At 40.9% G+C, this 15,605-nt stretch overlaps 1 protein-coding gene across 12 annotated transcripts in view; it reads right to left on the bottom strand.

The window, feature by feature from the left end:
- The window catches only part of CNOT1 (CCR4-NOT transcription complex subunit 1), a 58,166-nt gene that overhangs the window by 34,409 nt on the left and 8,152 nt on the right, over nucleotides 1–15,605 (bottom strand). For all 12 annotated transcript variants that reach the window (XM_028739415.2, XM_028739421.2, XM_028739426.2 and 9 more), the window contains exons 3-14: nucleotides 12,061–12,168; nucleotides 10,684–10,782; nucleotides 10,178–10,246; nucleotides 8,815–8,869; nucleotides 7,578–7,781; nucleotides 6,529–6,697; nucleotides 6,002–6,128; nucleotides 4,820–4,930; nucleotides 3,390–3,560; nucleotides 2,624–2,751; nucleotides 1,810–2,050; nucleotides 660–779 (exon numbers count right to left, since the gene is read on the bottom strand). In XM_028739415.2, the coding sequence (XP_028595248.1) occupies nucleotides 660–779; nucleotides 1,810–2,050; nucleotides 2,624–2,751; nucleotides 3,390–3,560; nucleotides 4,820–4,930; nucleotides 6,002–6,128; nucleotides 6,529–6,697; nucleotides 7,578–7,781; nucleotides 8,815–8,869; nucleotides 10,178–10,246; nucleotides 10,684–10,782; nucleotides 12,061–12,168 (1,602 nt within the window). The remainder of the gene's footprint in view (nucleotides 1–659; nucleotides 780–1,809; nucleotides 2,051–2,623; nucleotides 2,752–3,389; nucleotides 3,561–4,819; nucleotides 4,931–6,001; nucleotides 6,129–6,528; nucleotides 6,698–7,577; nucleotides 7,782–8,814; nucleotides 8,870–10,177; nucleotides 10,247–10,683; nucleotides 10,783–12,060; nucleotides 12,169–15,605) is intronic.

Below are 15,605 nucleotides of genomic sequence, written 5' to 3'. Positions count from 1 at the left end.
AGGAATATACACTATACATGACTTCTATTCATTTCAATTGCAAGGGCTCTTGTACAAACTCCAAAGAAAAAGAGGTTGTATAGCCATGGAGCTTGAGGCAATACACTGATACCTTCTGGTGACAACACACCTTGCTTGAAATAAGCAAATAATTATGGGCCTTCAGTAGTGCTGAACCAAACTTAACCAAATTGCCACCCTGGGCTCCTTTGGGAGTTATAACATGAATGCTGACCTAGTAGTGTCTAGTAAAAGCTATAGAGTTATGATATTCAATGCCACCAAAATCTTGCACACTTTCTTGATGAAGAGGAAAGGCAAACATACAACGGCAGTGACACTTTGCAAGTTTTTAAGAGTCTCTGGAGTTGCTCTAATGCAAGATCATAAAAACAAAAAAGAAAACTACAGCTCAGGATCTTAGTAACTCTGCAGATGGAAAAAATTACTTTAGCAAGTCACAAATTTAGCAACACAGCTTCATATTAAGCAAAGAGATGAGTTTCTCTTCCTACACATAACCTCTTCCTGTCCTTAGAATAAACATGTCCTCTGATGTGATACTTATTTTCCTCCACTCCCAAACCCTGCATCTCATACAACCCCAACACTAAAGTCAAAGCACTTTCCACAGAATTAAAATATAGAATCAAACTCACCTTCAAGTCTTGGGCCACGTCTAGAATACGTGATAATTTTGCTTGGTCATACTGTTCCCCTCGCATGTACCATTCTGCCATAGCATGCATGATGAGCTGGCGAATTGAAGGAGACTGGCCCTAAGGAAACATCAGATGAATTTCAGATTACTACATAAATTATCTAGCTCTTAAAGAGCAATTACACTGGCACATGGCAAGTCCCTTGCTGCTCTGTAACACTGAAATCACAGGTTCCAATTCAATGAAAACGAAAGTAGCAGGTGGAAGAGAGGGTTTCAACTTATTTCTCCCCCCACCTTCAGTTCTAGGTACCTTGCTCCTCCAACCCTTTGGCCTCCACAACTTGCCCCTACCATACAACCAGCTTGGCCCTGTGTTTTGCTCCACCAGCAAATGTGATGGAGCCTGATTACAACAACAAATCAAACCACCAACCCATTTTCCTCTTTACTGCCTTAACTTTCAGTAATAACAACAGAGATGTCAAAGATTGGCTCCACTTTTAACACATTTATGCTCCATCTCTCCATAAAGGCATTTACAGAGGCAAGCTACAGAAGAAGAACAATTAAGTGGCTGATGCATAATAGCATAACAATTTATTTCCATGGTCAGGTAGGCAAGGAATATGATTTCCTGAGGTTACAGAACTGCAGGAGGTCATATTACATATAAATGCAGGGTCTGTAACAATTTAACTTGGGGGGGGGGGGGGAATAGCACATATGTGCTGTCTCTCCAAGAGACAGAATGCACATGCAACTGCTGCATAAAACAACTTTTAACTAGGGAAAGGAGAGGGACAGGGACAGGAGGTTGCTACTGCCAGTCTCTACCTCAGTGTGTTTATTCCAATCCAGCTGTGCTACAGGCCACCCAAACACTAATATAGGACTGACTGTTCCTGGGTCAGATTAAAATGAGGGATATCTGGAAGTCATAAGTATATTCATACTGAGGTCAAGCTGTCTGGATAGCTTCACAGTTGAAAGATAGTACAGGTACATAACAAAATTCACCTCACACCCAAGACAACTCTCATGGAGCAAAGAACAATTAAATTTCTATCCCACGCTTCTTTCAAGAGCATAACACAGTGACAAGTTTAAACTCTGTTGTCAAAACAAAACCATTGTAATGCTCTTACCTGCCCATGCCATGCATAATGCAGGATGATGGCAGAGTTGGGGTGGTTGCCAAGAAAAATGGGCATAAGTGTGGAGATAAGTTCATGCCGCAAAGTATGCCAGGAAGTGTTGATCTGTAGTAATGCCAATACCAACATATCTGGACAGTGCTTGATAGGGAAGCTGAAGAGCTGCTTAACTTGCTCATACTGGCCAACCTCTGCCAACCGCAACAGGGACTCAATCAAGTCCAGGCTCTTCCTAACAAATAAGGGGGGGGGGAATGCAATATTGTGAATCAGTTGACAGGATTCTGGCTTGATGTCTGTTACACCAAGCTAACATGGGTATCAAATGAGGTAATTCTAAATTCTGTTACGCTCGACAATATTTGAAATAACCAAACTTGGGGAAATAGATATCAAAGTCAACTTCCATCAAGTAGCATGCAGAGTGGTCAGAACAGTCCAAAGGCCTGCCTAGAAATCAAGATCCAACCTTCACAAACCAGACCAGAGCAAAAATATAATCAGTGTTTAGTTCACAGCAGCCTAATACACATGGCTAATTTAACATGTTGCTCTCATTACCTATGCAACTATTTACAGACTAGCAAATGCAGCCAGTGTCTGGGGGAGACCCCTCTGCTAAACTAATCCCTGGGCCATCCCTGCTTCACACACATCCTCTCAAGTGAGAAGCACTTGGTGACTCAAAACCTTTTTCCAAAAGGCTGTCAGAAAAGCAAGAAAGGGATATCAACCATGAATACTCTGGCTCATCATTTCAGAATGCTGAAGCAGCTGTATTCCCAAGAAAAATAATACTGTTTACCATGTGGCAATTTCTCGATTGTCATCCTCGGGAGGGGCTTTCAAAATATCCGTGGCAACAGTATGGCAGGGGTAGTCAGCAAAACAGAAGATCTCTGGATTAATGAGGGAATGCTGGATGAATGAGAGCTGCAACAAAATTACAACAATGCAAGAGTCATTTCATATCTACATTCATGTTACACTGTCTTGATGCACTTCCTCCTAAGCAATCACCACCCCTCCCTCTCACACTTATGCTATTATGATTGCTTTTCCAAATAACTTTCTGAAAGTTCTAAGATTCAGTCTTCTATAGTCTGATCGCTACCTGTTACAGTAATTGCAGGGTATTAAAGGATGTATCACATCTTGATAGCAACTGTTGTCTTAGTGAGCCCCAAAGCCAAAATTCAACAAAAAACTGAAAGAACACTTTTAAAAGGTTCTATGGTAATTATGAGCTCCTGTTGCTCGGTCCCTGCTCCTGCCAACCTAGCAGTTCGAAAGCACGAAGTACAAGTAAATAAATAAGTAACACTCTGGTGGGAAGGTAAACGGTGTTTCTGTGCACTGCTCTGGTACGCCAGAAGCGGCTTAGTCATGCTGGCTACATGACCCGGAAGCTGTACGCCGGGTCCCTTGGCCAGTAAAGCGAGATGAGCACCGCAACCCCAGAGTCGTCCGCGACTGGACCTAATGGTCAGGGGTCCCTCTACCTTTTTAACCAATGTGGTGGTAGTGAGTGAGAGAGGAAGCATGAAAAAAATATTCTCCTTGATTTTTACCTGTCCTTCTGCATGTTTCCAAGGTCTGTATATGAGATCAACTGGGAAGACATCTAGCCCTAGCCCTCTCTGGACACCATACACCACAATCTGTAAGCCTTTGCTATCACGAATTTGAAATCCAGGGTGGTCAAGTTCATAGGTTACTTCCTTGAAGTTCAAATTTGGGTTCTGCAAAAAGTAAAACAAATAGTGGTGCAACTTATGGAGGCAAAAATAAAGAGCATGCTTTCACATTTCTCCTTATACAACTTAGAAACAATTCGTAAGATATGAAGCAGGCCATTAGCTCATCTAGCTCTAGCTCATATACTGACTGCTACTTTTGACAACAGCTCAACCACAGAGGGGAAATGGGGTTTTCCCGATTCCCTTTACCCATTTTTAAAGCAAAGTTGCCAATGATTGAATCTCAGGCTTCCAACATGCAAAACATGAACTCTAGCACATTCCCCATAGTAAGTCTGTGAACATAACTCTGCAGTTAATTTTTCCTTTAATATGGTTCATGTGAGTTGTCAAAATGATGAATAGTCATTATATATTTTAAGTCAGTCATTAAAAAAATTAGTAATCATGTAAAAATTGGTCCCACAAGCATTCAAGAGTCCTTGTGCACATTTTGCAGAATGAGGTGTTTATATTCCCCCCCCCCCCAGAAATGTCTATCAATCTTTCTAGTCCCTATGCACCACTCAGAGCAGTTTACAGCATTTTAAAAACAGGGAACTACATAGAAAATATATTTTAAAAACACGAAATACAACAGAGGATAAGTGTCCCTTAAATGAACTAAAACACTGCTAAATACTTGCTAAGGATTTGTCACCAGTAAAGAACAAATAAAGGTGTGCTTTAATGATACCATATCTCTAATCAGCACCACTTGCAAAGTCCTGATCAAAGCAGAATAAATCTTACATCATTTGCACTGTAAGCATGGAGCCAAACAAGGGGACACTGCACTAATGCTAATCAATCATAGGAATAGCTGTTCAGAATACACATGCTATGTCATCCTCAGTTGACCTTTGAGAAAATAATGACTTGCCAGTTCATCAGGGACCTAGTTACAGTGATGACAATCTAGTACCAAATGAACCTCTCTCTGGTTATAATCATCTCTGGTTAAAATCATGTTTGCTTGTCTTCTCCAATAGCCACGCATACAGTATACAGAGCTTGCCTGTTAATACTGTTGATCAGTTTTTCGAAGTTTAACCTACATGTTTTACAACCAAATGCAGCAGAACCACCAGTCAGCATTTCCAGCTATACACACAAAATATACACATACTCAAACATAACCAAACATATGCAGTTTCTTTCAAAGAAGTGACATCCTTACAGGAAATCTATCACACATGAAACAGCTCTTAAGTTTCTGGCATTCAGTTTTTCCTCAAAAGGTCAGATTGTGATCAACATACCAGTTCTTTAAGCACATCAATCAGAACCTCCACATTCCAGGTATGGGACTGTGTTCCATCATTTTTATCTCTTCCATCACTCCAAATTCCACTTCCAGGAGCAGAGATGGACTGTAAATTAAGCATGTAGGTTTAGAATTCCTGTGGCGTCAGTTGTGTAGATGGATTTAGTAGATCAAGTGACAGAGTAGAGTTTGAATTTTACGATTGCAACACATTTATTACTGCAGATCAGCAATACTTAAACTGTATTCTATAATGCACTGTCAGCTTGTCCCTTAACAATAAAATAGAGGGAAAGGCTTTATGAGCAAACAGTAAGAAACAGAATTAAAAACAAAACCCCTTTTTTGTGAACATTGGACAAAAAGCAGGACCATGGAGTACTATTATGATTATCTCTCCTGAGGAACGGTGCAACCAGGCAGGGGCACATGTTAAGGGAGACTTAGATAATCTGACCCAAGTTTTTCCACAATCCCTTAAACTTGGCTCAGTAGTATACCAGAAGCCAGTGCAGTCCTTTCAGCAACGGTGTTGTCAAAATTATTCTCCCTCCTGCAACCTTGTTACAGCATTCTGCACCAGCTGCAACTTCCAGACATGCCTTAAGAAAAGCCACAAGCAAGGCACACTGCAGCAATCCAATTGGGTGGTGTATGAACTATCATAGCCAATCTATCATGATCCAGGAACGACCACAACTGTCATATCAAAAGAAGCTGGCAGAAGGCACTCCTATCCACTGAAGCCACTTGAGCAACAATGGATTTAGGGCAGCCCCACCCTACTAACCTATTTCCTGCCCACCCGGAGAACCTCCATCTTTCAAGCTCAGTTTTTTCGTCACCCTCTAGCCCATCACTCCACCCAGGCACCAGTTCATTTGCACAGCCACACTGAATTAAGATGGTACAGAGAAACAGAGTTGGATATTATGACACAGCACTTCCAAGTCCCCTTATAATTCCACCCCCCCCCCATCAACAGGTTACACAGAGCTGTTAAACAGCATTTGGCATAAAATGCTGAAGTGATGAAGTCTTTTAACCTTTCAGTCATGCTTGTTGCTCAGTATCATAGGAATTAAGCGGCTCCAAAATCTTCTGTGTAAACACCATTCAGTAGTTCTGTTTAAGTTATATTCAGTTACAACACCTCTCAACACAAGAGGACACTCACCTGCAAAGGAATGCCGTCTGCCAATCCCGAGTGTGTTCGAGCCATCATTCCCAAAACCCTGGCAACCTGGGCAGCAGTGACCTCTCCCACACCAAACTGTGTGATGATGTTGCGACATTCCTCCACACTAAAAAGGCAAGTCACAATGACCTCCACAAAACTTGGTATATAATTGTTTTCTATCAAGTATGTCTATTTTAAGGAGTATTACTAATACTCAAGTCAGTACATTAAGCTAGACTAGGGTGGAATCTATGTGCATATAAAAACCATTCTGAAAATACTTTTTAAAAAAGCGTTTTTAAAAATACATTGAATTTTCCATAAGGCTCACCATCACCGCCTAGTGTGACATTGTATATTGCACTTAAAACACACTAAAAGTTTTACTTGCAGCTGTATAGCTGTCCTGCAACCTCCAACAGCCTTCTCAACTGACATAACTTGTCCTTTCATTTCAATGGGGCTATTCAAAGTATGACTTGTCAGGATATGAACTCCAAATTTCAGTGAATTTATCTACGTACCTTGTACAAAAGCCATAGCCAACTTCCTGCATGAAGTCTGCAAGAGAGCTCTCCATCATTGTTTTTGCTATCCCTCCAGAATCAGGCAGGATCCTGTCCATTAGAATGTCCCGTTTTTCAGGGTATAGGAGTGGTGCAAGCACCACAGGGCAACGTTCCTGGGGAAAATCTGAGATCCCAGAGTATTTTAGCATTTCAGAAGGACCAATGACCAACACAGAACCCCAATAATCAATTGTTTCATATTGTGAAAATTATGTTATGACCAAAGAAGTTTTGAATAAAAAGGTGTTTAAGATCACTGTCTTGGAATTCAGAGACACAGAAAGCAATTTATTTTATACCCCAACTTTTGACCTACTTACTGTCCTACTGTGACAGTACAGCTATTTAGATAATATGACCTTAGTTGCATACCATGGTGAGCCATACTTAATGCTTTACCAATGAACATGTCTCGCTTGGCCCCTCTGCTCCTTCCCACACACTCTGGGAGGAAGCAAACAATTATCCCAGGGCTTAATATTATGACCAAACCAGCAATTATGGTTCACTTTGCTCTCAACAAGTCAATTATTGCCCATTAAGGTGTGTGCACAGTAAACTATGGTTTACTATGTTGTGCAAACTGGGCCTCACAGTACTGCCTCCATTACATCCTCTGGATTGTCACGGCAACATTCTAAAGCACCTTGAAACTGCCACAAGTTTAAACAGGAAAGGGAAGGGGAAGGCTAAGATAGTAGGGCCAGAGAAGCCCAGCCCAAAATTTCAGAGGAGTGGAAAGCATCAATTTATATCCAAGCCCCATCCCATTTCTAAATGGAGTGCCAACAATAATACCCATCTAAAGTTGTGATAGCCAAACTTCTACCAGTTATAGTATCTGAAAGACATAATGTGCAGACAATCCTATAAGGATCTGCATTAAGATAATCGTTTCAGGATCCTCGTTTCTTTTCTGGATTACCACCAAATGTTTACCCCCCACAAAAATTTATTCCTTTTAGAAATGGGTTTCAAATAGATGTATCAAATACAATACTTGCCTCTACGTAATGTTTTGAGAAAAGCGTCAATCTGTTCCTGTCCAACCCCAAAGGCTCCCTTCTGTCCAAAAAGAAGATGGGATAGGAGGAGGTGCAAGACCTCTATTGCAATATCTTGGAAGCCACCTTCTTGATTTCCACTGACGTCTGCGTCAATGTATGAACGCAGAAGATCAGGAAGTTTCTGTTTAATAAACTGAGCAGCTTTTAAAAAGAGAGAGAGAGAGAGAGAGAAACCGAAAGCAGTTAACTAAATTGCTTTTTAAAAAAGTTTATGCATCTGCTCTTCTGGTTTATCAACAGCACTTGCCAACTGCTCTGATCGTCACACAATAAGTGTGTCAGTATATAGACAGTTGCATACTAGAACAACCAGTCAGAATAACTCAGCACCACCCTGCCTTGGAATGCAACCTCACTTGATGCCACCTTGCATTTCCTTACACTGTTTGGTACAAGCACAAGAAAGGAGAAGTGGAAGCTGGTACTTCTCCGGGCATACATGCTTGGCTTTTTCACCAATTTCACTTTTTCCTGCTTAGGTTGCACCTAAAACCTGCCTGCCCTATCATGACTCTACTCAAATTCTAATGGTGATCCAGATACAGCTTCTATTACACCCTAAGAATTTTTACTTCCAAATATACTTTAAACAGGACTAACAAGTGGTTCTAGGAAACTCAGATTAATGGAAATATTGTTGCCTGTAGTTACCTCATTTAATTAAGAAAGAAGGGAATATTTTGGATCAGTGACCCGCAGATCAACTACTTTCAGAGTCCAGGTCGATAGAACTGACATAAGGAAGCAGATTTCATATTTCTTAATTACCTCTTAAGATTTTTTGGGTGTGTGTGTTGTATTAGATTTATATTGTGAGCTCAGAGCAGCTTACATATGGTTCCCATGTTGTCTTCCCTTTCTGGAAGGGCTCAAGGAGAGCTGTATCTTATGTCTTCAGAACATTCTATTAGCCACAAAGATCAGGCAAGATTTTCAAGATCTGGGGTGTTTCCCCTCCCTCCAAACATCAGCAGAGGCAACTACAAGGATGATCCTTGAATGAGTTAACTGGACTGTGGTCCCTTCTGGCCCTTGGATTCTACAACTTAAGCAACTAGATCCAGGAGAAGGATGAAAACTAAAGTCTCTTATAGACAACTCAGGAATCAGATTATACTAAAACTGAAGTAAAATCTGGTATGTGTGTCTATAATACTATACAAATTTATCTTACCAAAACCTCGTAGATCTGGGTTGAAGGAGTTTAGCAAAGCAAGGCCAAAAATAACCTACAAATAGAAGAAAGAACTGCATTATCACCTATCACATACATAGTCCAGCTGTTTGGCAACTAGACTGGCAAAGACAAACACCAGGGCTGAACTCTACTGTCCTCCCCACAACTTTCCTCATCCCACTGAGTTAAAAAAACCTGCCACTATGGATGCCCATGAGGTGGATTAGGATTTGGAGGGTGACGTTCTTGGCAGTGCTGCTACTCTAAAGCAAGATAGACAGGAAATCGTTGTGACTAATGCCACACCTTATTTAATATGGTTGGAACATTTCCAAGAGCACTACCAGCTGTTAACCTTCCTCAGATTCTGTCAGTATGTCAGTCCCTCCATAGGATTCCTACTGGGGCCAGTGCTTTTACTTTGTTTATAAATGATCTATATTTAGGTAGCCAAGTTCATAGCCAACATCAAATTATTTGGGGCATTAAAACAAAATGGTGCTCCACAAGGTCTTCTCCAAACTGGGTAACTGGACATTTTAAAAGGAAATGCAGTTCAGCATAAAACAAGTGAAAAGTGATAAACAAAAGCCTAAAAAAACCACTGATGAGATCCGAATTGAGAGAGTGACCAGGAAAAATATCTTGGGAGTTGTGATGGACAGTTTCATGAAAATACTGGTGTAGAGTGCAGCTGTTCTGAAAACAGCAGATTATAAAAGTGTTAATGTTTTATGCTTTTGTTTATATTCTGTTGTTACTGTTTCTGCTTGTTTTTGTTTGGTTTTTTATGAATAATAATTGTTGAAGTTACAAATTATAAAATTAATAAAAAATTAATTCCAAAAAAATTGAAAACAGATTTCATTGGTACAATTAGAAAGGAAATAAAAATTAAAACGGTCACTATCATAGTGCCTTTACACAAATCTATGATTTGCCTGTGTTCAGAGTAGCATGTAGAATTCTGTTCACCACACCTCAAAAAGCATATTGTAGAACTACAAAAAGTGCAGAAAAGGGCAAGTAACATGATCAACTGAAGGAACTCCCCAGTGAGAAAGTTTCAATGACTGGGGCTAGTTGGGGGGTGAGGTGGTGGTAAGGACATGATAGAGGTCTATAAAATTAGGCATGCTGTTGAAAAAGTCACTGGACAAATATTCATTCCTCATTCATAATACCAGAACTCAGGGTCAGACAATGAAACTGAATGTTGGGATATTCAGGTTGGACAAAAGGAGGCATTTCTTCACAGAACACACATAAAAAGCATGCAACGATGGCCAACATTTTTAATGGTCAGACTAAAAGGGGATCAGACTACTTCATGGAAGTTAAATCTATGGACTTAACCCACCTCTTGAACCTTGCTTAATTTGATAACTTTGCTCAGCTGAGTGAATAAATGGGGTGACGGCTTAAGACTCTGAAAGAAAAAAGTTATATATGAGATGCTTATGTTTACAGTTTAACAGAATACTGTACCAAGACAAAGATTCTCTGTGTCATAAGTTCCTCTACAGAAAAAATAAAATCAACTTCTGCTCATTAGTGGTACTTCCCAACTTCTCTGAAGATAATATCATTTGTTGCCAAACTACCAGTATTCTCCAATTCCATCATACAATGTTCCGTAAATTGCTACAGAAGCCCCAATGAGGAGTGGGTGTTGCAGAGCAAAGAAATGTAAAATAAGTCAATTACCTGGATATTTTACAAGTACAGAATTTACATGATGTAAATCTTAAAAACTCCTTTGTAATAATGAACATAGGTGTACATTTTGTAAAATTAGCTCACTGACACCTGAATAGGTTTTTCTTTAACATTCTTGTTAAGGGCACTTTAAAACTGCATACAAACCTTTTGATAATGCAATGGATTTTCAATAGCATAGGACAGGGTCGAAATAAAATTTGGCTTTGTAATCAATGATGCACACTCCTGGATCAGAAACTGCGTCTGAAAAGAAAGGAGACAGCTATAGCAAAAGTTTTGGTTGGTTTGGGGGAGGCACCTATGATCTAGTTACCAGATATTACCAGGATTTTGTTTCTGTAAACATAATATATAAGCACATTAAAGTACTTCAAACTGTCTTCTTACTATAGGATACGTTTGACAAATATTTTGATATCATAAAGATGAGATGGCAGATTAAACTATTTTGGTTAGTCTTTCAAGAAGGTGAACGCAATTCACAATTCTTAGTCATTACAAACATCATCTGAATACTGTATCCATAGTAACAAAATAGAAGCTAATATTAAGAAATATTTTACAGCGACAAGCCAAACAAGTGACTTGACTTGTGACTAAACTTGTGACTAAAATTCAAGTTACTGAACTCAGTTACTAAGTCATTCAAAGCTTGAGAAAAATGAAGTTCCATCACACAAGACCTTAGGAACAGCAGTATTCAAAAGTAGCTCAACTCTTCTATTTTAACATTTCCTGAAGTTCACAAATCTAAAATGTGTTGGGATTATTTACATTTACAAGCCACTTCAAAAGTACTCAGGGATACAGCTATTTCCATTTATGAATAGCTTCCTATGAAGCCTCCTGAAGCAATTAATAATACCAACAATTAACACATATATGAAACAGTTCAAATACAACACATACACAGACTTGGCATTTCTATGCAACTTTTTTACTCATAAGTGGGCTAAGCCAATCTGAAAAAAAGCACAGGTCTTCTCTGGAGTAGAGCCTCTTTTAAACTCTCCCAGAAAGGTGTGCTTACCTGACTCCCTTCCAGATTTCTACAGGGTAACAAAAACAATGTTTTAGGAAGTTTTTGAACTAACTGCTGGGCAGAAAATCAAGCTATATTTTAAAACTTAGGAACACAGGAACCTGTCTTATACAGACTCAAGCCACTGGTGCACCTAACTCATTTTTATAGACTGACAGGCAGGCACCTTTGTAGGGTTTCAGGCAGGAGTGCATGGCATACCTGCCTGGAGATGCCTCTGGAGCATTTTATATGAAAGGTTTGTGCTCTATCAATTAGCTATGGGACTTTTAAAAGTAGTGTTCTGTTGTAAATGTGCTGCCTGTTTGAAATGTATCCATACGTATGATGTTTTAGTAGTAGTTTCAGTGCTGCTTTTACTGTATGTATTTTCACAATGAATTTGTAAGTCGCTACAAGATGGAAGCATTGTAGAATTAAAAAATGTAAAAATTAAAAATCAAGAAACGAATTGGAAATTCTTTAAGGACAAAATTTACCTGATGGAAATCTTTACCGCTACTTTTACCATCGCCACTGAAATCCACATGCGAGAATAGACAGCGTAGTAAATGCCTGTCTGCCTCAGGGCCGTGCCGATTCACAATCTAGTTGCAAGAAAAACAAAAGAGCTGAAGCGAGGTACCATAGCATTTGCAACTACATAGAATCACAGAACTGTAGAATTGGAAGGGACCCTGAGGATCATCCAGTCCAACCCCCTGCAATACAGGAATATGCAGTTGTTTCTTATGGGGATCGACCTTCAACCTTGGTGTTTATCATCACCATGTTCTAACTGAGTGTTTCTACCACTTTCAGCTGCACTTTTAAGGAACAGGAGCCACACAGCTTTCTGGCAGGGTCCATGCTAGTAGCAAAAAGGAGAAAATAAGGGAAAGTCACACAGTGTCCAGGTCACATTAAACTACAGTTTAAACAAGTTTTGGTTTAACGTGACTGAACAGTGTGGTGGTAAACACTGCTTAAATGCTGCAGGGTCCGACTTCTGATGTCATCCGAAGCTGGGCTCATAGTTGGTTTCCAAAAAAACCTCAAGTGGCAAGCCAAAAATGAACTTTGTTTAATGCTCGTGGTTTGTCAGGCAACATGACAAGCCAGACTGAAGGGGGAAGCAAGTACAGCAGCAAGTGACCCTAGCAGTCTTTCAGAGGTTCAAATGGGCCAATGAGCCAGAAAAATAGGGAGGGCTGAGAACCACCTTGAAAAATGAAAAGGGATATAATTTAAATTACTCTTTAATAAACAGAAAATCTGCTTGCTTTTAAAGTAGAGCATGTTAGCACTAAGCAAAAGAAAATAAAAAAGCAACCTAAATACATTGCATAGTATGCATAGGCCTGAGTGAAACAAAAGATTTTACCTGGTGGCCAAAAGACCACAGGAATGGGATAATACAAGCCTCCCAGAGATGGCTGTCTCATAACCAGGGTATCATAACTGAAAGATTACCGCCCTCACTTATTTTGGTGGGGGCACCAGGAGCAGGGCCTCCAAAAGATCTTAAGGTTCAGGTAGGTACACAGCTTGCCATTTATAAACCAGCACTTGTAAATTAGCCCCGGAAACATATGGAGAACCAGCGCAGCTGAACAAACCACAGGCATAATATGATCAAACTGCACAGTCTTAGTTAAAACCTTTACACTCCTGTTCTGAACCAACTAGTTATTGGACCATTTTTATAGGCAGTCCCACATACAATGCAGTGCAATAGTCTAAACGGGAAGTCAACAGAGGATGGGCAATTGTGGCCAAGGTATCACCACTCAGGCAAGGTCAAAGCTGGTGTATCCACCAAAGCTGAGAATAGGTAATTTGAGTCGTAAGATCATTTGAGCCTTCAGTGCTGGATCAATAAGCACCCCCAGTTGTACACCTGATCCTTTAGGGAGAGTAGAACACCATCTAGAACAGGCTGAATACTATTCACCTGGATAGATAAACCAAGCAAACAGGGCAGCCCAACTTTTCATACCAAGTGGGCCGCAATAGTAATTTGACACAGAGCCCATGGGCTGCACACTGCCTTGTTGCACACATGGGAGCATGGCCAAAATTTGATGCTGCCCCCCACTCTGCCTTCGTAAAGCTGCCTAGGTGAGGCGCCAGGCTTTGGAAAGGAGGCATGACTCTCTATAAGGGTCCTACAGTTCTGCCACCTCCTTCCCAAAGCCTTGTTAGCTCTTTCCCAGCTTTGGGAAGGAGGTGGGAGGACCCTTAAGACATGGTTACAGCCCTCAGTCTTCCTTCCCAAAGCCCAGCTCCTCACTTAACCAGCTTTGGGAAGGCAGTGTGAGGAATGGGGTGGGTCTGTGTCAAATGTTGCAGAGGCTGCCAAAAAAAGCCTCAAGGCCTTATGTCACGTAATGGACCACCCTGAACCAATCAATACCTCTAATCTTCTGCGACTATGGGCAAGAGGGCTTCCACTTGCACAACAGGGCTTTCCTTGCTCTCCTCCTCCTACTACCCCCAAAATTGGCTGCAAGGGGAGGTCAGAAGAATCCCCAAAACAGTGCACAGGAAGAAGAGGGAGGATCATTCCATCTGGCAAGCTGCATTGCTTGTACTAATAGGGACATTCATCATAGTGTGATGTTCAATTCCACCCTGAACCTCTGTTTTTCAGAGTTCATCCAGTTCATTGCCATGCCCAAGCAGTGTGCACAGCCTCTCTTGCATGTGATGAGCAATAAATATAAAGCTGAGTATCATCTTCATTCCGGTGACACCTTCAACCAAATCTTCAGATGCTCTTTCTCAATGGTTTCATCAAGATGTTAAACAGTGTGGGCAAATGAATAGAACTCTGCAGAACAATCAAGCAGTACCTCTCAAACTTAAACCAGACAGCTGAACTGAAAGGACATCATTATTAATGGCACTGAACACTACTGAGAGGTCCAGGAGAATCAACAAGGTTCCATTTCTCATCTGCCAGCAAAGATCAGCCTACAGGATGACCAGGGTAATTTTTGGCTCCAAACCAGATTAGAAGCCTAACAGAAATGGATCTGGGTTAGGAACCTCTGGCCTTCCTGATGTTGTTGAATCACAACTCCTATTATACTGTGGAACCATAAGAGGGATAAACAATTCAAAACTAATCAGATAAGGTAAAGGTAAAGGGACCCCTGACCATTAGGTCCAGTCGTGGCCGACTCTGGGGTTGCACCGCTCATTTCGCTTTATTGGCGTACAGCTTCTGGGTCATGTGGCCAGCATGACTAAGCCCCTTCTGGCGAACCAGAGCAGCGCACAGAAATGCCGTTTACCTTCCTGCCAGAGCGGTGCCTATTTATCTACTTGCACTTTGACGTGCTTTCGAACTGATAGGTTGGCAGGAGCAGGGACCGAACAACGGGAGCTCACCCCATTGCGGGGATTCGAACCGCCAACCTTCTGATCGGCAAGTCCTAGGCTCTGTGGTTTAACCCACAGCGCCACCCGCATCCCTACAATCTGATAAAGCACCTCTCAAATAATTTTCCCCGGCCTAAAGCTTCGTAAAGGACACTGGAAGCTTATTACTGAGCAGCGGAAGAAGAGAAAGCAGCTTTTTGCCAGTGCTGTCTTTTGATAATGTGTGTGCAATGAATCACATATTGGCTGTGTTTGCACATAAACTGTGGTTAATGTTATTTAACAGACCATGACTCACCTTGCAGACAAGCAAACAAGTCACAGCTTGTTTACTTCGTATCAGAGCGGGTGCGGGGAACTGTGGCGCTCCAGATGTTGCTGAACTACAACTCCTATCACCCCTGACCCTGGCCACTAGCCATGCTTACTGCGACTGACGGGAGTTATAGTTCAGCAGCATCTGGAGGGTCAGAGATTTCCGACCCCGTTCTAGATAATCAGATTCATCTAAGAATAATTAGAATGAGCAGGCCCCTACTCTCTTGATCACTTTGTGAGGAAGGATTTATTTACAATTTTCTTTTTTAAAAAATACTTACAGCCCCACACATCACCAAATGGACATGGAAATTTTATACAAAATATCAGTTGAAAACAA

This window comes from Podarcis muralis, chromosome 7 (assembly GCF_964188315.1).
Source record: "Podarcis muralis chromosome 7, rPodMur119.hap1.1, whole genome shotgun sequence".
Lineage (NCBI taxonomy): Eukaryota > Metazoa > Chordata > Lepidosauria > Squamata > Lacertidae > Podarcis > Podarcis muralis.
This window is presented reverse-complemented; position numbering and strand designations above follow the sequence as displayed.